Source organism: Trichomycterus rosablanca, chromosome 10 (genome assembly GCF_030014385.1).
Source record: "Trichomycterus rosablanca isolate fTriRos1 chromosome 10, fTriRos1.hap1, whole genome shotgun sequence".
In the NCBI taxonomy this organism is placed as follows: Eukaryota; Metazoa; Chordata; class Actinopteri; order Siluriformes; family Trichomycteridae; genus Trichomycterus; species Trichomycterus rosablanca.
In genome coordinates, this window is record NC_085997.1 from 39917145 (window position 1) to 39941693 (window position 24549).

Here is a 24549-nt window from a genome sequence, read left to right on the forward strand (position 1 = left end):
CTGCGCTTCCTTTAAAAAATGCGACATACTTTTCTTATCGGAAGAACCGTGCAAGCAAACAGTGGAGCGCTTTAGTCTCCTCCAACCTCGAATCAGAAACAGATGGGGCGGTATAGTAAATGCATTTCCTGTGACGAACCTGAGATGTTTCATCTTCTCTCTGCTCGACTTAATTTCATTTATTAATAAACATCCATTCCTGCATTTCAGACCTGCAACACATTCTAAAAAAAGTTGGGACAGGGGAAATTTCGGGCTAGTAATGAGGTAAAAAATTAAACTAAATAATGATGTGATTTCAAACAGGTGATTGTGATCATGATTTGGTACAAAACAGCATCCAGGAAGGACCTTAAAGAAAGATCAGAAGAGATTTGCATGTTCTCCCTCTACAGTGCAGAATATCATTAAACCATTCAATCTGTGAAAGTAGAGAGTACGGGTGCTGGAGTGACCTGCCTGCAGTCCTGCTCTGTCCCCGATAGAGGACGTGAGGAGAATCTTGAACCCTGAACTGTTCCACACATTAAGACGTGTCTGCAGGAAGAACGGGACAAAATAACGGAAACACGTCATCACTCGGCGTCCTCGGTGCCCAAACGTCTTTTAAGTGTCGTGAGAAGGAACGGAGACGTTACAGAGTGGTAAATGCTTTACCGTCCCAACTTTTTTTGGAATGTTAAGCAGGTCTGAACTGCAGGAATGGACGTTTATTAATAAGAGAAGATGAAACATCTCAGGTTCATCCTGTCTCACAGTAAATGTTATTGTCTCCACACCGTCTGAACCGTTTCTGATTCGGGGTTGTATACGATCACCGAGCTGTTCTCTGTCCGGATCGTTCCAGCGGGGTGCAGATGTTTGCTTTGATAAGGTTGTACATACAGAACGAGGCCCCGCGGCTCCTCGATTGCACAACGTCTTCAGAGAAACACTGCTAACACGTCTCGTAGGTCAGAGTCAGAGGAACACGTCTGTACACGAGGGGAGAAATAATCGGACACATCTGGTACGTCCGTTCCCGGAACGCGTTCCGACCCTGCAGCTACAGGAACGCCGTGGGTTCGACTTCTGCTAAATCCATCAGGGGATCCGAATCCTCCAGGTAACCGGGTCACGTCCTGCCCACGTCCTGCCCACGTCCTGCCCTCGTTCCTTCAACATTCGGGGAAAACGGTTTTATATCTTGTATTTAATGATGTTAATGCTTTTGTACTATAGTGTAGGATGTAACAGGGTAAAGTTGTACAATATTCACTCATTACCTTCATTATTATTATTATTATTATTATTATTATTATTATTATTTATGTACATGTTAAAGCACGACATGAACGTTCAGGTAAATCATTCAGATCAAGACAGAACCATAAACACAGGTCCATCCGAAATAGACGAGGCATCATTTTATAGTCCGATAGTTTGGGAGCTACCACCCTGACCAAGCGTCCACCCACAGTGGTCAGTTTAAACCTTGGAACATCACCAAGACTGAAAGTTTGCCAGCGTACATATTTGCTCCAAGGTAATGTTACTGTACAGGTAGCTATTTTAGTGAAGACAAACGTGATTTACTTTCCTTTATTTATGATCATATTAATAATAAAGCATTGTTATCTGTAATCAGAACATTTTTATATAATAAACTGGTTTAATGTCTGTAAAAATGTCACAGCTAAATAAATCCTTCTCACAACTGTTCTACAATTATTTATTCAGTTTTGCCAGAGCAGCCAAGACGGTCATAACTAATGCCAGTTTCACACTACACAACTGATGGGTGATGGGGGGTCACACACTACACCGTCTACCATCAGGAGGAATCTCAGACGAGCCTGTCTGGTCTCCCGAACTACGTTTAGTCTCGAAAACACACATGAGAAGTGACGAGGGGTTTAATGACACCACGTCCAAAAATGCACGTCAGAATGAAGCGAGAGGTCAAAACTGTTTGTGTGCTGATGTGCAGCGTAAAATCAAGGAGGAAAAATAAATAAATCTGAGTGGATTTGGCTTCGTGACCAGCAGGGGGCGTCTGTTATGTTCTGTAGTGAGTTAGAGGTTGGAACGTGGGTATTATGGTTCGGCGTGGACGATAAGGTCACAGATACTGTAAAGCTTGTGTGTGTGCTGATGTATTCTAAAAGAAACTATATTACACCCCTGTACCACGTTTTTACACTCCTCCCCTGCCAGTCGCTTGACTGATATCCAGATATTTAGCATGCTAGATATCTCTCTTCACTCGGTGAGCTGCTTGGATTGAGTCGTTGAACAGTTCACACACAGCGATTGAGAGACGAATTGCCTCCGAGCCGGCAAATCTAGCGGCGACCAGTCGGCAAAAATCATGTCGTGTGAACCAGGCATAACACGCTAACTATTCACCTGCGCCAGGCAGGTTCATACGGAGATCCGTATCACGCACAGAGAGTCACACACCTATCTCTATTATCCCCCGTCTCTGTGCAGCACCATCGATCAGCCAGCAGAGGGCGTAACTACACCATTTTGTCTTGCGGAATTTTGGGTCTCATTATGTAGCCACACTGGGGGAGCAGTTTGCCCCAGTAGCAGCATGGCGTCCCTTTTTTGGAGCGGACCCACCGTAAAACGGTTGGATTGTGATGTCCAGTTCTCAGGTCTGCGCTGTCCCTGTTTCATCTACTTTTCTCCGTTGTGTGTTGCGGATCCTTTCACGTCTTTCATTTCTTATTTCGTTTCTGTTAATTTGGCCACTTATTTATTTGCGACTGTCCACTTTTCTGTCCATGGCTTTTTAGTCCCAGTATTGTTCTAACTTTTTTTTCTATTTATTTCTGCATTTTCTTCAATTTTTCTCCTGATTTATCGTACTCAGTTTGTCTCCCTCTGCTGGTGGATCCCTGATTGTAGGTGAGGAGGGTATATTACTGCTCACGCCTCCTCCAGCCCTTAGCGGAACACTTTTTCACCCATGCACTCTGCACAGGCGCCTCTATCTGCTAATCAGGGTCCTTACACAGCGTTTGAAGACCCCACCCACATAGTCCGGTCATCCCTCCCTAGCAGAACTGTGTCTGCTGCAGGCACTGCCGATTATGCTCACTAGATGGTGCCCAGCCGACAGGTGGCAACGCTGAGGAGTTGGTGTGCTAGAGGAATATCCAACTGCTCCACCTGGGTGCAGTATTGTTCTACCTTGATTAAATATTTGCAATTGGGTTCTAGTTCCATTCTCGCAGGTATTCGGGACTCGAGGTGCGTTCCAACCCCGATACAATTCCACTCACAAACCTGCAACCATTAGTGTCCTCAGTTCCACACGCATTAAAAAGTGTCATTAATAGGAACACTGGTGGAACACGGGGGAACACACCCCCGTCCTGACTTTTTTGGAGTCTGTTAGAGCAGTAGTCCTCAACCACCGGGCCGCGGACCGGTACCGGTCAGTGGGTCATTTATTACCGGGCCACACAGAAAGAATAATTAGAGTCGCTACATCAGCAAGGAAAACACTGCTTCCATTTCCAACACACGGGTGTTTATCATCTCATATCACCTCCAGGTGGAAGCAGCGTCTCGTTGTAGTGAAAAAAGCTCATGTGTGAGCAGTGTAGTTATTCTATTTTAAATCCCCCTGCCCCTGCCGGTCCGTGGTGCAAAAAAGGTCGGGGAGCGCTGTGTTAGAGCATCAGATTCTAAACGTGTTTCTATTTACAAACTACAGTGAAGTTGATCAGTGAAACACTAGAAACCAAATAAAGATTCGAGAGAATGAAACACGTCACACATTCTTCTTCATACCGTGTTTTATAAAGTGTCCCAACTATTCTGAAAATGTGGTTTGTATAAGTCAGGTTTATATATATAATCACATACTGTCAGTACCAGTGTGACCACAAGAACACTCCACCTGCTAAACATGAATCGTTGATTCGGTAAGTTCGAAGCCGAATGTTTACCGAACATTAAGAACGTAGACAGCGAATGTGAACGTGACCTGCTGAGGGTTTTTCAGACCAGCGTGGGGCGCCGTCATTCATTCCAGGAACCACTTTATGCTTACTTGAACTGGGAGGACTGGTAGGGTTGGGCGCGGGAGGCTTCGGTCGGGGGATCGGACAGATCCAGCACCCTACTGGTTTCTGTATAGCTTTCAAAGGTGGGCTTCACTAAAACAACACCACACCTACTGCAGGAGGCGAGGAGCACGTTTATGATCTGAGACGGAGGGAGTGGCGGATAAAAGACAAACAGGACCGAGCGAGACCCTGATCAATGATAAAGAATGTAAACGGAATGCGCTTATCCATCCCACGCTGGGCCTTCCTGGAGTAAAACGGACACCCGGATTCTGAAAACTTGAGGAGGGCGAGGAGGGCGAGGTGGTGGCGGCGCTTGTGTGTGGTGTTCCAGACCTGGTTAGTAGAACTCCACAGGGTTTAAACAGACCAGGGAACACCTCCATCCATCCAGCCGTCTGGAGTGTTCCGAGATCCTCCAACAACGTTAAACCCTGATAATTCATTCCAGCACCAAACCCAGCTGGCATCATTACAGAGAATTTACTGCCGTCTGCTCGCGCTGCCAACTGGCTTTATGGGAGCCGCGACTGCTCCGCCCGAGATGCGCCGAGTGCATGTAAGGTTACATAAACCTTCTTTTAGGGATTAGCTCAGCACTTCCTGTCCACCAGGTTCTGTTCCTCCCATCGGAGCCACACAGACGCAGGAGGATGTGGGGGGTCCGGACCCCGAGCGCCCACACTGAAGAATTCCAGAGTAATAACACGCTAATTTATTCCTGTAGCTCTAGAGGTGCTGCAGAGGGACGCTGGGAGCCTAGTGGGTAGAGCTTTAGAGCCGTCAATTAGAACGTAAAGGGTTTGAATCCCACTGTTGGTGCCCTTAAACTTTTCAGCTCCAGGGTTGCACAGGGTCCCAGTCTACAGCAGGACATCACTAACTCAGGGGGCGACGTAGAGCGTCCGATTCACAGTGTGCTGCATCCACTGAGCCCAAACAAAACGCCCAACATTCAGTGGATTTCAGTCCAAGCGGTGCTGTATTAGTGCCACAATCACAACTAATCACCGTCCAATCACAATCCAGTACTGAATCTAGGGCATTGAAATGTAGTGACACTGTGAGTCGATGTGTTCAACCTGATTTGTGTTCAATTCTGACACGATTCAGCGTCTCAATCTTTTACATTCAAACCTCCACTTACCATAGAGAAGCACTTTGTAGTTCTACAATTACTGACTGTAGTCCATCTGTTTCTCTGCATGCTTTGTTACCCCCTTTCACTCTGTTCTTCAATGGTCAGGACCCCCACAGGACCCCCACAGAGCAGGTATTATTTAGGTGGTGGATGATTCTCAGCACTGCAGTGACACTGACATGGTGGTGGTGTGTTAGTGTGTGTTGTGCTGGTATGAGTGGATCAGACACAGCAGCGCTGCTGGAGTTTTTAAACACGTCATTGTCACTGCTGGACTGAGAATCGTAGAACTACAAAGTGCTTCTATATGGTAAGTGGAGCTGATAAAATGGACAGTGAGTGTAGAAACAAGGAGGTGGTGTTAATGTTATGGCTGATCAGTGTATATACCCCACTAAAACAGGAAGTCATGGAATAATGTTCAGAACTGTCTACACACTCTGATCAACTTACAATATAAAAGATATAAAATATAAATAGATGAACACTGAACGTATGAAGCACGCGTGTACCGTTACAGCCACTAGGTGGCAGCATTACACAAGAAGTGCTTTGTGAAAGAAACCCTGTACAGTCATTATCCTGTATGTAGAAATTTAATCCGGGAGCCACCAAAAAGACGGTCTGTCAGGACCTAGAACCTGATGGAACACTGCTGACACTGTCCACAGTCAAACAAGCTTTAAACTAGCATGGGCTCTGAGGCTACCACGCAAAAAAAGAAGCCTCTGATTTTTATTCCTTGTTTTTAAACCATTGGCCATAAAAACTGGATTAGAGCTGGGGTTTGATCTGGATGAAAAGACCACTGTTCCATGTACTTTGTACCCAGTAAAACCACACAGGTTTGCTGCAGTGCGTTCTTTTTCTCTCAGCAGATTTTCATATTTATTTTAATATAAACACACAATAAACATATAACATTCATTCTCACTTTATGAGTAAAAGATCATTTGCAGAATGTGTTGAAATCCCAGGACTGCCAGGACTTAACACTGTATGGCCAAAAGTATTTGGACACCTGATCATGAGCTTGTATCTTTTCTCATGTCTTCATAGAGTTCCCTTTGTACACAGGGGCCTTCCCTAAACGGTTAAAGCAAAGTTGAAAGCATGTCATTTCCTTTATATGATTGATTTATTACACCTGTTAGTGAGTGCTGTATCTGAAACACATGAATTCAATCATTAGAACGGGCGTCCCAATACTTTTAACCACATAGTGTTTACTAGTGATCTGTTTTAATAAAAGTACTGATGTTACAGCTCTATATTAACTATAAGATTAATTTACAGGCTCTTTGTTTCATTATCTATATTTCATTAATTATTTGGCTGCACTCTAACTCACAGGGTCAGAATATTACTGAACTGCTGATGTGTGGCGCCACCTACTGTTCAATATTACACACTGTCACCATCACATACACAACATGGTCTTATTACTACGTACTACTACTAATAATAAATTGCCTTACTACAATCACACTATTGTTATTCGATAGTCATATTATTATTTTTCTTTTTATTATTCCACCTGTTTCTTGTCCGGTTAACTCGCCCCGCAGTTTTTGAGATATCAACGCCGTTCCAACGCCAAATCGTCCGGCCCGTTAATGACACCACTTCTTGAAGAAAGCTTTAGGATCCGCCCACCCGTTCATGCGCCATGCCTGTTTCTTTGCGTTTTTTGGCCAAATTGTCAGGCTTTTTTCATCCAAAATTTTCAAGATATCGACTCCGTTCCAACTCTAAATCATCCGGCCCATTGATGACACCGGGACATGGTTGCAATTTTTGGATAGGCACACCCGCCCGCCCGCCACGCCCGTTTTTGACATTTCGAGATATCGACGCCGTTCCAACTCTAAATCGTCCGGCCCGTCGATGCCGCTCCCAAGTTAGATACAGCGTTTGGATACGCGCACGTGCCCGCCCGCCCGCACGCCAGCACGCCACGCCACGGCGCAATCACACTCGCATTTTCTCCGAAAATGCAATCTCTAGTTATTAATATTATTACAATTATTATTATTATTATTATATTAAACATTATTATTATTATTGTTATTATATTATTATTATTATTATTATGGTAAACATTATTATTATCATTATTATTATTATAGTAAACAATATTTCTATTATTATTACACATTATTATTATTTTTATTATTATTATTATTATTATATTACACATTATTATTAGTAGTAGAGTAGTATTACACATTATTATTATTATTATTATTATATTACACATTATTATTATTATTATATTACACATTATTATTATTATTATTATCAGTAGTAGTATTATACATCATTATTATATTACACATTATTATTATTATTATATTACACATTATTATTATTATTATTATCAGTAGTAGTATTATACATCATTATTATATTACACATTATTATTATTATTATATTACACAGTATTATTATTATTATATTAGTTAACACATTATTATTATTATTATTATTAGTAGTAGTAGTAGTAGTATTACACATTATTATTATTATTATACATATTAGAGAAGCAGTTTATTGTTTTCACTCATGAACAGTTTGGGTCTCTCTACCACTTAACATTCATCAAGTCTCAACAGTCTCATCTGTTCTTTGTTGCACCCTGGTCCTGGTCCTGGTCCTGGAGGAACGTAGTTTCGTTTCAGTATGCACTTGTATAGAGCTGAAATGACAGTAAAACCTCTCCTGAACTCTTGATCATTAACCAGCTCTTAAAATCAGCTGATGTTTGTACGCTTGTGGTGTTTCTAGTTTTCTGATTCTGTCTCAGTCGTGTGTTTGAGTTCCTTCTCCTCTATATATCGTTGCTGATCCTGTTATCCTGCTTTTCTTTAGTTTTGGGACCTCTTTACCCTCTTCATGACCCCTGTTTGTATTGATCTTTAGGTTTTGACCCACGCGTGCTTAATGGACTTAATGATCCTGCTTAATAATAAAACATGTGTTGAGTATCTGTACAGGAGTCCTGCCTCATCTGAGGTCTACCAAGGGTCACATATAGTAGTAAAATTCAGAACATATACGGTTCATGGGTATGTTGATATACAGACTAAAATTATACCAAATCAAATGTACAGTATTAAACTGTATTATACTTTACTGTATATTAAAAACTACTATTTATTAGGTGAATTAACCGGGGAGCGTTTTACTGGTTTATAGCGACACCCGGTGTTCAAACCAGGAATGACTTATTATTATTTACAACGTACAAACCAACTTGTATTTAATTTCTAAAATACACTGAAATGGCAGGACATCTGGTACACCCGGGGACTATAGTGGTTTCTGGTGGCTCCATAATGGCACAAGGTTTGTTTATCTGGCATTCCACAGGACCCCCAGTACGTCTACAGATGTCTTTGAGAGGTAAACGCTGTGTGCGGCCTTGCGTCCGTTTATGTTGTGCATTCATGTTGTCGGGTTTGGCCTCTTTAAGCAGGACGATGCTCCACCACACACGTCTAGAGATGCCAGATTACGGGTAAAGGAACCGCGTCTGAGTTTGGGGTTTTGCCGTTCCCACATAAGTCCCCAGATCATAATGTTATGGAACGCACTGTGGAGTCCTACACCTCGGGACACGACAGAATTGTGGAGCGTTCCGCAGGAAGTACCGTGTTCATCGCCTGCAGAATATTTCCGTGAGCTCGTGAGGTCCATGCCCCGTCGTATTTCTAGAGTCCTACACTGCCATGAAGGACCTACCCAGTACTAAACTGGTGGCACCTCAGTGTACCTCACAGACCGTTTAAAAAATGGTAATGCACCAGTTTGGACACCTCTGCTCTGGTCCTATGGGGGTCCTTTTCGATTGATAAATGGAGTACGGGAAGGTGAGAAAGAGTACAGAGCAGCAGCTGGGCTACAGACAGTAATTGTATACCCACAAACATGTGTATGGCAAGTGTAGCTTATAAAATAATGAATCTACCTCTCAGATAGGTGTTCCTAATAAACTGCTTGTTAAGTGTGCTCTAAGTGAATGAACAGGTAAGTGTGCAACCCCCCCCCCATTCCCTCTCAATTTAGTCATATCTGATTCCCTGATGATAATTCCCCTCTATTGCTCCTGATTGAGGAGGGTCATGACTAACACACACCCCCCTTTGACACGTGTGCAGCACCGATCGCTTATTTTCACCTGGAGATCCGTATTGCGCACGGAGAGTCACGCACCAACCTCCGTTATCCCCCGTCTCTGTGCAGCACCATCGATTAGCCAGCAGAGGTCGTAATTCCCTGTTCAGCTGTTTTATTGTTGGAACTCGAGAGCTTGAGATGGGTTTGGTGGGTTTGTGTATTTTATCGCTAGATTAATGTGTACCACGCGGCCTTGGTTATTTTAGTTGACTGATTAAACTACGTATGACCTTGAACCTTCTGGAACTATCTGAATCTAGAAGTACCCATTTTCTTCATGTTTTTATTCTCCAGCTCCTCTTTAGTGCCTCCGTTAGCGTCAGTGTGTCGCAGTGTTGCTGGATTTCGATGCTGTTTGTACAGATCTGGTGCAGGAGCCGAGCTGGAGAAGCAGGAGGCTAAATTTGGAACAGAACATCCTTTTGGTTACCTCAGCAACTTTTAACGGGCGTGTTCCTCAAGCACGGAGTTACGGGTACAACGTTTTAGCCTGATAATTATTTAGAGACGAACAGCTTAATGTTTAGCGCAGGCTGCACGTCACGTGAGTCACACGCAGGGGTAATAAACGACGACCTCTTAGAGGGAGAAAAAGGGTAAAAGTTCAGATCTATTAATGTTTCTGTGGATTTGACCACCCTGATACTATATTACACTATATTATACACTATATTATACACTATATGATACACTATATTATACAGTGGTGTTCAAAAAAATAGCAGTGATTTTTAAAAAGTGAATGAAGCACAAAATCATTATAATAACTTTTATTTTCATAAATGCAAATGCACTGAAAATACTCCACTTTCAATTCTAAATCAAAACATTAACAAAATGTAGTCAGTTTGTGTTCATCCTTTACAGAAAGTTAAGAAAAATGAATATTAGGCTGTTCAAAAAAATAGCAGTGCAGCATTTTTCTTTAAAAACTCAAAAAAATGTATCTATGAACTGAAAATGTTTGAGGTTTCACTTTACTTTAAATTACTAATATTTAGTGGCATAACAATTGTTTCTGAGATCTGTGTTGCATGGAGTCGATCAACTTCTGGCACCTCTGAACAGGTATTCCAGTCCAGGATGATCAGACGACATTCCACAGTTCTTCTGCAATTTTGGGTTTTGCCTCAAAAAAACGCGTTTCAGACGTCAGAACACAAGTTCTCTCTGGGATTGAGGTCAGGGGATTGTGCTGGTCACTCTATTACCTTAATCTTGTTTGTCTGTAACCAAGATGTTTTGGGTCATTGTCATGTTGAAACACCCATTTTAAGGACATTTCTTCTTCGACATAGGGCAACATGATCTCCTCAAGTATTCTGATATATTTAAACTGATCCATGATCCCTCGTATGTGATAAATAGGTGTAACACCATGGTATGAAAAACATCCTCATATCATAGTTTTGTACCACCGTGCTTTACTGTCTTCACAGTGTACTGTGGCTTGAATTCAGTGCTCAAGGGTCGTCTGATATACTGTCTACGGCCACTTGACCCAAAAATAACAATTTTGCTTCCACCAGTCCACAAAATGTTCAGCCATTTCTCTTTGGACCAGTCAATGTGTTCTTTGGGAAATTTTTCCCCATTCAGATCATGTCTTTTTCTTAACAACGGGACTTTGCAGGAGTTCTTGCTGGTAAATCGACTTCACTTAATCATCTTCTGTACCCACTGGTAACTTCAGATGTTCCTAATTCTTTCTGGAGATGATCATTGGCTGAGTATTTGCCAATATGGCCGAGCCCAACTCCTGAAAAACACCCCCACACCATAATCCCCCCTCCACCACACTTTACACTCGGCACATTACAGTCAGACAGGTACCGTCTCCTGGCAACCGCCAAACCCAGACTCGTCCATCGGATCTCCAGACGGAGAAGCGTGATTCATTCAGCGTCATTGGGATTTCTTTTATAGCTCCGAATTCATTCAGCCACAACGGTCACTAACAGGTGTAATAATGTGCAGCAACAGTTTAGGGAAGGTCCTTTCCTGTTCCAGCATGACTGTGCTCCTGTGTTTGGTGTAAAGAAGCTCCGGCGTCCTGCACATAGCCCTGAACCTAATCGGTCCACACGGTATTAGCTGACGTCTCAATCTCGCGATACGGACGACAATACAGACGATCGGCTTGGCTCGCCTGAGGGTCTGTGTGCAGCGGCATCGATCAGCCAGCAGAGGGCGTAACTGCTGCAGTTATGACGCCCTCTGCTGGCTGATCGATGCCGCTGCACAGAGACAGAGGATAATGGAGATCATTGCATTTACAAGTACAAGAATGTCCATATAATTTAGAATTATCCCAGTTTACCTACAACATAGTGGGAATTATGTGTAACCTTTTCCCAGTTTGTACAAGCAAGCAAACACACACACACACACACACACAGTGTCGTGTTTACCAAGGAAAGAGTCACTGACGGCGTGCCATCTCTCTGGAGTAATGGCTGTCTCTATAAATAGTATGTGATGTGTGTGTGTGTGTGTGTGTGTCGCACTTTCCACGTTTGGGCCTCCAGGGAAGCGGCTATGAAAAAGCCAGGTTGAACAAGACACTACACATGCAGCCGAGCTAAAATACGCGTAACAGCAACGTGCAATTATGGAAAAGAATGAACGACGTACTAGGGCACTTTTTTCCCCAATTTAGTCGTATTCAATTCCCTGCTAGTATTTCACCTCCACTCCTGACCTGTGCAGGACACTAGAGAGCCCTGACAGGGAAGGACCATCCCTAAACTGTTGCTGCAAAGTCAGAAACATATAATTCCCTTTATATAACTGATTTATTACACTGAAGCGCATGAGTTCAGTAACAGAAGGGGCGTCCGGATACTTTTGTCTGTACGGTTTATATTCCTGCCGGGTGGAAGAGTGGTGGATTTCTCCCTCGTACCCTTGACCTTTACTAAAAGTCATCACGTTGAGCATCAGGGCGCCGTTTAGTTTCATGAGTGTTGAATAATTTAGGCGAGACAGAGTTCCTCAGAGTGCAGCTCACCGGAGTGCAGTCTTACACTGAATGATTACCGCGCCCACGCTGGAAGCTTCTAGAAACGTCAAGGAGTGTAAAATCTATATTATATATCCTATATAATCACAATAACCATCAGTGCAGTTACTATTACTATATTTTAATCCTGCTTTTTCTCCCAGTTTAGTCGTAGCCAGTTCCTCTTCCTCTGCTGGAGACCCCGATGGTGTATGAGGAGGGTATATTCTCCTGACACGCCCTCCCTCCGACACGCCCACGCTCCACCGACCCCTTCTTGTGCACATCTCCACGTTCCTCCACTAACCAGGGTCCTTATACTGCCTCGAAGACCCCGCCCACTTTTAGTCCTGTCGTTTCCCACCCAGCAGACTAGTGGCTGATTGTGACCACTAGGGGGCGCCCAGCTGACCGGTAGCAGAGCTGAGATTCAAACTCGGAGAGTCCAGAACTTCAGCACCATCTGGGTGCCAGAGCAGTCATTTCCGTTCTATTCAATTTTTCTTTATCCTGGTCAGGGTTGCGGTGGGTCACTGGGCGCAGTGTGGTAACTCGTCCCAGACGGCTGGAAAATTAAACTAGTCCTATAGGAGTTTGGTATGTTCTCTCTCTGTGTTTGTGCGGGTTATCTTTGGGTACAGTTCACGATAATGCAGCTGATGCCCACAGCAAGACAGCTTCTAGGGTCCTGGTTTGAATCCCTGCATCAGGTTTCGGACTGTGACTATTTCCACAAGCATGCATGCTGAAACTGCTTGAACATTAGGATCAGTTTTGATCATTAAAGGTAATTTTAATGTTTTGTTTTAGCACATTGATGCCAGTTCCTTCATAATGAAATCAAACCCTCATTAAACACAGAGAGATAAGTCAGACCCTCGACAGCAGGTCCTCGGGTCGCGGCTCACGGTTCCATCCATCCTCCACCCACAACAATTCGGCTCCAGCGAGACCAAAACAAACGCGGTTCTTATCTCTCCTGAGCAGCAGCCGTGAGATTAGAGGAGAAATTCTGCTGCAGCTTCCTATTATAAGGACAGAAGGTTTATGGGAGCCGCGGGGAGCCGCGTTAGATTAAATTACACCCGCCCGGGAACATCAAACACTTCAGGGACCACGGAGCTCTACCCCCACCGCTGCCCCGACACTCTGTAAGAGAGGCACGGAAACAACAAACAAAATACATCAATACCGCGTCCGCCTCAGCCTGTACTGCCCGAGTCCGGCTCAAGTCCTACTTGAACTGCTCGAGTCCTGCCTGAATACTGCCCAAGTCCAGTCCAAGTCCAGCTGGAGTCCTGTGCGAGTACCGCTTGAGTCCTGCCCAAATCCTGCACGAGTCCTGCCTGAATCCAGTCCAAGTCCTGCTTGAGTCTTGCATGAGTCCTGCCCAAGTCCGACTCGAGTCCTGCCCGAGTCCTGCCCGAGTCCCACCCAAGTCCTTGAGTCCTGCACAAGTCCTACCTGACTTCTGCTTAAGTCCTACACAAGTCCTGCTCGAGTCCCGCCCGAGTCCGAATCGTGTCCTGCCCAAGTCCTGCACGAATCCTACACAAATCCAGCTTGAATCCCTTCAAGCCCTGCTCGAGTCCCGTCCAAGTCCTGCCCTAGCAATGCCCTAGTTCTGCTAAAGTCCTACACGAGTCCTGCCTGAGTCCGTCTCGATTCTCGACCGAGTCCTACTTGATTCTCGCCTGAGTCCCGCCCAAATTCTACACAAGTCCAGCTTGAGTCACGCTTAAGTCCTGTCCAAGTCCTACTCGAGTGCTTCCTGAGTCCTGCACGAGTCCTGCCCACTGACAAATTATTCATCGTGCGCTGGGTCGGTTTTACTAGAATCACTCGGCCATCGTGACCGCGTGCGTTCTGAAGGATGATGGGGTGAACAAGAGTGGGAGCTGAATAAAGTCCTTACTAAACCACATCTGCTTTGACTCACTGGCCGTACAGGAAGCCGGGTGGGTCGAGTTATTTTCGGAGGTCATACGGCAGGCTGTCATCAACAACTATACTTCCTTAAAAAATATCCAGCTTCCTAAAATATTGCTCTGGATTGGAGTCCATACCCATTTCCACTACGATATCATGACGGTTTTGAAGGTCATGCACATTCCACAGCAGTAGTTTTGACTTTTTTAATTTATCGATAGTCAATGTATTAATTTTTGTTGTTTTTTATGTGTATTAATGCGGTACTGATCACACCTCAGAGTGATTCAAAACAAGTCCGGGATCTAACCAAAGAAGCACTAATTTGGACACCAAAAATTCCTTTGAGCTTCAGAAAAAAATACTGAGACAACATGAAATACAGCCACACTGCCTAGGTCAGGCCACCATCTAAGTCAGGGGTGTCAAACTCATTTTCACCAAGGGCCACATCTGCATCATGGAGGCCCTCAATGGGCCGATTGTAACGTATCCTGCTGTGATTACAGTCGCCTTTTAATTCTTGGACAGTTTGTTGTTTTTCTTGGAAGATAAATTCTGTGTTTGGTGTAAAAATGGCAAATTTATTCTATATATTTATAACGTATATCTACATTTATATTGTATATTTATAACGTATATCTACATTTATTCTGTATATTTATAACGTATATCTACATTTATATTGTCCTCCTTTACCACAGACACGCCCTCATAACATAGAGACGCACCGGTTTCTCTTCCTGAAGCACAAACTTGTTTTCACATTCACATCTTTCATTAAATTTCCTCCTTCTGCTTCAATTTTCTCTTATTTGTAAATATTTCTCAGCATCACTTGTTGGAAAACGTCTCAGTTAAACGCTGATGTGGAAACACTGAAAACTAGTGACGGGATGTGGCCACTTTGCGGGTCACAGAATCGGCATGCATTGTGGGAGATGCAGTTTATGTAGGATTTTACAGTGTCGTTTAAGACAATCGTTTTGCCCTCTTTAGGAGTTTTTTCGCCATTTCTCAGCTAGACAGACAGACAGACAGACAGACAGACAGCTCCCTCCACAATACAGTTAGGTCGGTTTAATTTGCTTCCCAGCTGTGTGAAACACTGTGTGCATCAGAATGGAGTAAAACTACAAAATACAAACAATAAAAACAATAAACGTAATACAGTACAGACGCATCACTGTAGTCAAGTGTCACATCTAGTACAATATGGAATTTAACCAAACGTAAAATAGCACTAACGAGTTAGCATTGTGTGTAAAAATACTAATTGCTATAGTAATGCTAGCAAGCGTATTTAATTAAGGAATGACGGTAAATTCGTAACTGAAACGCTGTAACGTACTCGCTAACATTTACAAACAACTGAGAATATAAACGTCTACGACTTACACACGATGATTCTGTTTTAGTATTGCAAGAGAATTAACGTCTATTTATTATTGTTTACGCTACTGACGACGCTACCCCGCGTTCTTCTGCCGTTAAAACTCAAACGTGACAAGTCAAAGTTAGTTGCCATGACTACGATGTCAACGGTTGCCGCTTAAATGCGCCGGTGTCCAATTAAATTATAAGTGCGTCTCTGAAACGTCTCGAACCGTCACAACAATCGTACGTCTTTTAAGCTCTCGCGAGCCACATAAAATGACGTGGCGGCCGGATTTGACACCCCTGATCCAAGTCAACGAACCAAAAGTACACGTTAAAATGCCTCCTGTGATACCAACTGTGACTCTGACTGACCCGGGGAGGTTCGGATCCCAACCCCAATAACCCTCGTGTTGTGTTAGGGGTGAAACATGACCCTCCATTATGATTATCAGCGGATAAAATCCCCACAGTCTTATTCCAGCCTGAGATTTGACTTTTCCTAAATGAAGCTGTTTGGTATCACGTGGTACAAACACCTGAGGGAAGGTCCTGCGTTCTCCTCTGTGAGGAATGTGACGCCGTGCTGTAGATCTACTCGCTCTTCAAGGTTCACGCCCGACACGCCTGAAAGAACGAACCTCAGATGAAGTGCTCGGCCGCGCCCGGTTCCTCGGGTACGTCACGCTCCGGGATGGGAGCAGTGACGCCGGAATTCTCGGCATAGTTTCGTTTTATTCTACGTTCCGAGCCTGAGAGTCAAGACTGCTAAAAATAAGGTGTTGTTATGATGCAGGATTAGCGCCAGCGTGTGTGTGTGTGTGTGTGTGTGTGTGTGTGTGTGTGTGTGTAATGACGTGCACATGAGCTCGGCCCTTATTAAAACCAAACCTTCATTCATTCATCCACAGTCACTCATTCTTACGTTTACATTTCAGTATTTAGTGGACGCTTTTATCCAAAGTGACTTACAGTACTGTGACAGTATACTTGAGGATTAAGGGCCTTGCTCAAGGGCCCAACAGTGACAACATGGCAGTGATGGGGCTTGAACTAGAGACCTTCTGATTACTAGTCCAGTACCTCCAGCGATCATGTACTGACTTTTTTTTTTTTTTAAAGGTTTGGTTCCACCAGAGCCGCTCCAAATTAGTGTCAAACAAAAGGGCATGGGCATGACTAAAAATGTGCTTGTTGAGGGATTAGTTGTGGCCTTCTGAACACTTCTCAATTCAGAAAGGTGTTCTTTTTCAGAGAATCAGAGTATTTGTTCTGTAATTTACTATGTTTACACGTGTTTTCATCCAAAAGTGACTTATAATTCTGAATGAGTACAATTCAAGCAATTGAGGGTTAAGGGCCTTGCTCAGGGGCCCAACAGTGGTAACCTGGTATGCGTGGGGCTTAAACCAGAAACATTCTGATTACTAGTCCAGTACCTTAACCACGGAGCTTCCACTGACCATCCAATGGTTTATATTTATACTTATTTATACTTATATATTTGTGGCATTTAGTGGATGCTTATTTATCCAAAGCGACTTACAATTATCACAGAACACAATTTGAGCAATAGAGGGTTGAGGGCCTTGCTCAGGGGCCCAACAGTGGCAACTTGACAGTGGTGTTGCTTGAACCGGCAACCTTCCGATTACCAGTCACGTGCTAGTTTAGCGGTTGCATCATTGGTTGCATGTCTCCTGTCAACACGCAGCTTGAAAATAAAAAACAAACAAATCTGTTTGGTGAACGCCGTGAACACAACGCTGCCGTCTCAGCTCTCGCAGGGCGAGCTTTCAGACATTCAGTTCAAGAATAAAAACGCGGTGCCCAGGTGGCGCAGTGGGATAATCCGCCAGCACACCAGCGCCGAGATTCTGAACCGGCGGTGCCTGCAGTAGACACGTTTCTGCTATGGCGGGATGACCGGACTATGTGGGTGGGGCCTTCAAACGCTGTGTAAGGACCCTGATTGGCAGATCGGAGATGTGGGTCGGAGGAGGCGTGAGCACCAATATACCCACCTTAACTGCAATCAGGGATCCACCAGCCGTGGAAGATAAACGGACTACGATAAACTGGGAGGAAAAGAATAAAAACCAGCTCGGGGTTTTTACCACACTAGTAATAGGTTTTCCGAAGTGTTATAGAGTCCATACGGCCATGTCCACTACGGTATCATGACGGTTTCTCAAACCATGCCACCCGAGGTCTCGATGGTCACACACATTCAGCGAGAGTTTAGAATTCATCGAACGCACGACTTTTTAAATTTCAATTTCTGCCATCAGAATTTGTGGTTTAACTTCAATCAAATAAAAATACATGCTGGTCACAGAACACGTGTCCACTGTACTTCGGTCCATCTTAAATAACTTCAGGCCCAGAAACCTCGCCTGAGCAAAATGAACAACAGCTTCCACTTTGCATAACACAGTTTCAGGTTGTATTTCCGGATGCAGCGGTGGACTGCGTTAAGCGACGCCGGTTTTCCGAAGTGTTATCGAGTCCATACGGCCATGTCCACTACGATATCATGACGGTTTCTCAAACCATACCACCTGAGGGCTGCAGATCACACCCCATCAAATTAAAATAAATGCAAATAAAACCTCGTGGACCTGCTGACCACAGAACACGTGTCCACTGTATTTCGGTCCATCTTAAATAACTTCAGGCCCAGAGACCTCGCCTGCATTAAATGAATATAACACAGTTTTAGGTTGTATTTTCTGATGCAGCGGTGGACTGTGTTAAGTGACGACGGTTTTCCGAAGTGTTATCGAGTCCATACGACCATGTCCACTACGGTATCACGACGGTTTTGAAGGTCACACACATTCCACAGCAGCAGTTTTGACTTTTGCAAATTTATCGATAGTCAATGTATTAATGCGGAAAAATCACTAAGAAAACATGAAATACAGCCACGCTGCCTAGGTCAGGCCACCATCCAAGTCAACGAATCAAAAGGACACATTAAAATGCCTAATGTAAGACAAACTGACTGACCCGGTGAGGTTCGGATCCCAACCCCAATACCCCTCGTGTTGTCCTAGGGTGAAACATGACCCACAAATATGATTATATCAGTGATAAAATCCCCACAGTCTTATTCCAGCCTAAATTAAACAGCACCTTTCACTTTATCGATACAAGACGCCCAGCAAAATTTAATAAATAAATAAATAAATAAAGCCGAGAGCTGCTTGACTCATTTTGCTTTTATTGAAAAAGTTCAGGGTGCAAATATGAAAAAAATAAAGACAAGCATATTCCCGAGCGCCGGAATACAAACTCAATATAAACCGCTTCAGTCCCGCCCCGCACGTAAGACGCCGACTCAAAATACTTCGTCATACCGTAGTTTATCAAGTATTGCACGATGAAAAGTACAAAAATTAATAACAGATCTGATCGTCCTTAAGATAGATAAAAATCTTCGACTCTGAACAGAAAATAAAATACAGCTCTGGTTTTCCAAAAACCAAAAACAATAAAAATAAAGAAAGAACAGAACGTGTTCCTGCGCCGAAGCTCCGACCCTCCGATCCTGTACACCAGCTCTAAAACATCGGCGTCCGCTTCAGCGATGGATCTCCTCGTTTAACAAAACTAAATATATATAGATTTATATTTATATTCATTTATAGAACATAAAGCTGCTGCAGCCATCACAGATCACTGGAGTAGTAAAAAGATATAAATGCATTAGCAGGTCATAGAAACAAATATATATATTTATACTCTGATCGTTTACAAACTCTGTACGCGATTCAACGATAGCGTTAGAAAAAAAGAGCGACACGTAATCCGCCAGCGTTCCTCTCCGAAATCAGCCGTCGTATCCGACGAAAATACTGTACTAGGCCAGAACAAGCCTTATTTTATTATAAATGTTAATATTATATATTATAGATGATCTATACATACACTACAGACCTTTTAAAACAGTAAAAAATTATTATTTGTGCTCTTCGTTGGCAAAAATAGGAAAATAAAAACGTGACCAAGCTTGGAGACGAACGACGAGCTTCAGTAGAACCGACTCAAGGGGGCGCGGGCGCTTTCCGTCTCCGCGTCCTTCGCTCTCCTTTGACCGGTTGGTTGGTTAGTTAGTTAGTTAGTTAGTTAGCCATGACGGGCTGGAATTGCTGGTTAGAATACTGCATGTTGCTCAGGTTGAAGTTCAGACCGTCCACCAGAGACTTGTCGTTCAGGCTCCCGTACGCGGCGAACACGTCGAAGGCGTTGCCGTACTGCAGGGGCCCGAGGTTGAGCGGGTTCTCGGCGCCGAACGCGGTGGCGGGGGAGCCGCCCGGGCTCGGGAGGTTGGGAAACACGAACTCCTTGGCGTTAGGAGAGAGCGCGGAGGATTTCTGCTGCTGCTGCTGCTGCTGGGCCCCGGGGCCGAGGCCGTAGAGAGAATGCACGGAGTCGGAAACGGCTTTATGCTTCATCAGGCTGGTGACGTTCAGGCCCAGGTTGGTGGGGGACGTACGCGCCACCTTGGCGCCGCTCCGGCCGCCGTTCTTCATCTTGGTGGAGCCGAACTTGGTGGCGGCGAAGGTCGCCGTGGTGAAGGTTAAAGGCTGGGCGGAGCGCGGGACGAACGTCGGGCTGACCGAGGCGGACTGGCCGAACGGCGGCGAGGGCGAGCTGGACTCGGAGGACGCGGCGGCGGCGTCGCTGATGGGCATGAAGACCTGAGCGTCGGGGTTGAAGCTGTTCCTGATCTCGCGGTCCAGCTCGGAGCCGTTCTCGCCGCTGTCGTCCACGTAGAGCACCTTGACGGGCCCCTGCTCCCCGATCTGGTAGGACACCTCGAAGGGGTCGATCCACACGCTCAGGTCCTGAGGCAGGTTGTTCCGGACGTCCTCGATGTCCAGTCCGCTCTCTCTGGCCGCCTCTTCCACCACCAGGTCCACCTTCTCGCCCACGTGCAGGCACCGGAACCCTGACCCTTTGTATGGCTTGTCGGGGTACCAGTGGCCCTCGTACTTCTTCTTCAGCTGCCGCTCCAGCTCCTCGCCGAAGATGTTGACCCGCCTGCGCGGGAGCTTGTTGTACAGGTAGGAGATGATGAAGTTAAGTGCTACTTGGATTTCCAGCTGCATAGCTGCTTCACAGTTGCGGGTTCGTGCCACGTCGAGAGTCCTCCGAGGCAGTGGTGATCCGACGAGGCGCTGGACGCTGGGAAAAACACGGAGGTCCACTGGAGAGTCTCCTGGATCCTTTGGAGGGGAAAAGATGCAAAACGTTCAACTTTCAACCCAGATTTAACCTGAACTCACCTTGTTTCTACACTCACTGTCCATGTTATCAGCTCCACTTACCATATAGAAGCACTTTGTAGTTCTACAATTACTGACTGTAGTCCATCTGTTTCTCTGCATGCTTTGTTACCCCCTTTCATGCTGTTCTTCAATGGTCAGGACCCCCACAGAGCAGGTATTATTTAGGTGGTGGATGATTCTCAGCACTGCAGTGACACTGACATGGTGGTGGTGTGTTAGTGTGTGTCGTGCTGGTATGAGTGGATCAGACACAGCAGCGCTGCTGGAGTTTTTAAACACCGTGTCCACTCACTGTCCACTCTATTAGACACTGTGACCTAGTCGGTCCACCTTGTAGATGTAAAGTCAGAGACGATCGATCATCTATTGCTGCTGTTTGAGTCGCTCATCTTCTAGACCTTCATCAGTGCTCACAGGACGCTGCCCACGGGGCGCTGTCGGCTGGATGTTTTTGGCTGGTGGACTGTTCTCAGTCCAGCAGTGACAGTGAGGTGATCCACTCATACCAGCACAACACACACGAACACACCACCACCATGTCAGTGTCACTGCAGTGCTGAGAATCATCCAGCACCTAAATAATACCTGCTCTGTGGGGGTCCTAACAAAGCATGTAGAGAAACAGATGTACTACAGTCAGTAATTGTAGAACTACAAAGTGCTTCTATATGGTAAGTGGAGCTGATAACATGGACAGTGAGTGTAGAAACGAGGAGGTGGTTTTACATGCAATAACATTAGGAGTAAGTATATTACTACGGTGCATTATGTAGACCGAATAAAGCTAAGTCATGGAAAGTAGAACCACACGGGCCGACTCGGCTATAAATAATTACGGTCGGATTCCTGCAACCTTAGACGCTGCTCGACTGCGCTCATTAGGTCCCTAAAAATGGATCATTCCGAGTCTTTTTTTTATAATGTGATAATATGATAAACTAATCGATTCCAATGTTTATTTCATTCCTCACCTTTAAAACCGTCTTAAGAGCCATTAAACGCTTCTTTAAGGCATTTTGAGGACGTTCCTGGGACCTCTCTTTATTTAATAGTACGTAAGACAAACTAATAAAGGAATACCAGCCCTTGGAATAATGTGCACACAACCAGTGTTCCACGTGAGTGAGTTTACCCCCCTCCCCCTTCCCCTTCCATCCCCAGGGACGTGTCCTGATCAAACCCTCACCCCGAACGTACACGCTCCAGCTCCGAACCAAGGGGGTTAAAAAACTGGATTAGTAATAATTCAGGGCCGTCGCGAACCGACCGCGCGACGCTCGGAGTCGACATTGCGCAACGGCATTAGAGATCCCGTTTCCTGCACATGACGGCCAATCCCACGGCGACCCACAGAGGTGTAGCTCGGACACCCCGGGTTTCACCAAAATAGTACAGTGCGTTCTTTTGATGGGAACGACCTCGATCCATCGAGCCGAGCCGGAATATCAATTTCCAGCGCATCGCATAGCAGTGTTTACCGCTCACCCACCGAACACCACCGTGTGTGTGTGTGTGTGTGTGAGTCTTTAATCTACAGACCTTAAACACCAACAATGCATCAGGGCCGGGGTATTCGGTGGGTTTTCCACCCTCGCTTGGATGGACGGTTGTTTTTGTTGTTCTCGCTGCTGCTCACCAAAATAGAACTGCTATTGACGTGATGGATCATCAGATCTGCCCAAGCACCAATTATTCTTCATATCCAAGCCAGAAAACACTCGCTTTGCTAGATTTGTTGTATTTTCCCCCTTGATTCAGGCTGTTTTTCCACCAGGGTGAGCATTAATGAAGGTTCATATAACCAGGGTTGGTTGGTTGGTTGGTTAGTTGGTTGGATCATCAAGGTTGATCAAGCTGCTCAGATAATCTATCACAGCCCAGCTGAACAAATACTACCAGATATGCTCTTATACACATAATAAAGGATATATATGAATTAAAACCTTCCATATAAACACCCGAGTGTCAGTATGCTGTAATATAGTGTTTGTAGTTTTGCATTTGTGTATTTAATATATGTAGATTCACGGTATTCCGTACACATTTGCTGATTGCACCCAGAATATCACTTGTGACGACGCAGCTGCTGGAATAATCGTCCTAAACACCGGGGTGATTTATTACCATCCTTTTAATCCCTTATTATTGATGTTTTTTATACACCACGATCAAATAAAAAAAGGTTTAAAATCATTAGGTGTTCTGTACGGAACACTGTTACTGGTAACAGGAGTCCGTACATGGTTAATCCGTCCACTTTAAGAACCTTATTCTTTCAATACACGGTTAAATCTGTATGAATTCATAAATAAACAAAACATTGCACATAAACACGCTTTACAGTTGCATTTTTTGATGTGTTTTGAGCGAAAAAATCGTCGATAAAGCTCGACTGTACGGATCACCGTGACCTTCCCATACAAAATCCTCTCAGGCACCCAAAGCGAGCGATCTCTCTGCATTTAGGAATGTAAGTACTCACGTTTAAGAGTAAAACTCGCGTTTAAAAATCCTCCAGGTCTAATCATTTAAAATAATTCCAGTGTGTTTTCCTTCCTGACAGGCGCCTCGACTCCCCGCTGCCTGGGAGTTTTTACAACTCTGCCCTTTAAACCACCGACTCAGCCGCTTTATAGATAACCTGCCAGCGGAGATCCGAGGAGGGAGGGGTTTCACGGGTCAACGACGACAGCGATTGGTCCGTTCTCTCCTGCGTCACTCGTTCGCTACGTTCCTTGAGCGCTCATTGGCTATTACACAGCGCGTCCACATCCATGACAAACAGGGATCTCGGTATCCAGGACGGTGTTTAAAATAGCTCCTTGCGCCCTGCGCCCTACACCCTACAAACTGCAAAGTCACGCTGTACCACATAGGTTATATATTTCTACATACCAAGATATCACATTAGATATGGAATTTCATACATGTCACATGTGTCATACAATGTGAACTGGGAAATCATTAATAAATTAGTAATCTCCCAAGCAAGTGCGCTAAATAGTAAACACGATGTTATTTCGGACACGTCCACTTGATATGAGAACCCCTATTGTTAAATGGCAACCAGTAACACATTAATGCATTAGAACATTAGACCAGTTCTGCTTATGTATTAAACTGGTTCTGTACCCACACATTGAGCCTCAGCTTCACCCTGTACAGATTTAAAACTGCATTCTTGTGTTTTTTTTCTATACAAAGCAAGAAAACAAATATGTCCTGCATTTCAGCTTTATTCACACCAGTAAGCGTGTACATTCATGTACAGTATGTTCATGTATGTTCAGTCCAGCTTGTATCCTCGGGCCTGTTTGCCCACTATTACAGAACAAACATTATAAAACGTGATCAGCAAGGCGTTTGCAGCTGATAATAAACCTGCTCCTGTCCTTGAGTGTGTTGTATGGACGGGTGGGTGGGGTTGAAAAGGCCTCCAGGATTGGCTGCCTCGGCTGTTTGACGTCTCGCAGGAACGCCCGTGTGTTTTTTTTCACTGGAGAACCCATGGCTACGTCCCAAACCCACACACCCCACACCCCCACACTAACCAGTAGTGGA

At 44.7% G+C, this 24549-nt stretch overlaps 1 protein-coding gene across 2 annotated transcripts; it reads right to left on the reverse strand.

Annotated features, from left to right (window-relative positions):
• Positions 1-18900: 18900 nt before the first annotated feature.
• On the reverse strand, positions 18901-23586 carry tob1b (transducer of ERBB2, 1b). Of its 2 annotated transcripts, none has more exons than XM_063003341.1 (2): positions 23471-23586; positions 18901-20925 (listed from the first exon to the last, which is right to left on the reverse strand). In XM_063003341.1, exon 2 carries the CDS (start codon positions 20806-20808, stop codon positions 19819-19821), a length of 990 nt encoding a protein of 329 aa, XP_062859411.1. In that variant the 5' UTR covers positions 20809-20925; positions 23471-23586; the 3' UTR covers positions 18901-19818. The 2 variants fall into 2 exon arrangements, with proteins under 2 accessions (XP_062859411.1, XP_062859412.1); XM_063003342.1 differs by lacking the exon at positions 23471-23586 and adding an exon at positions 22528-22608.
• Positions 23587-24549: the final 963 nt, after the last annotated feature.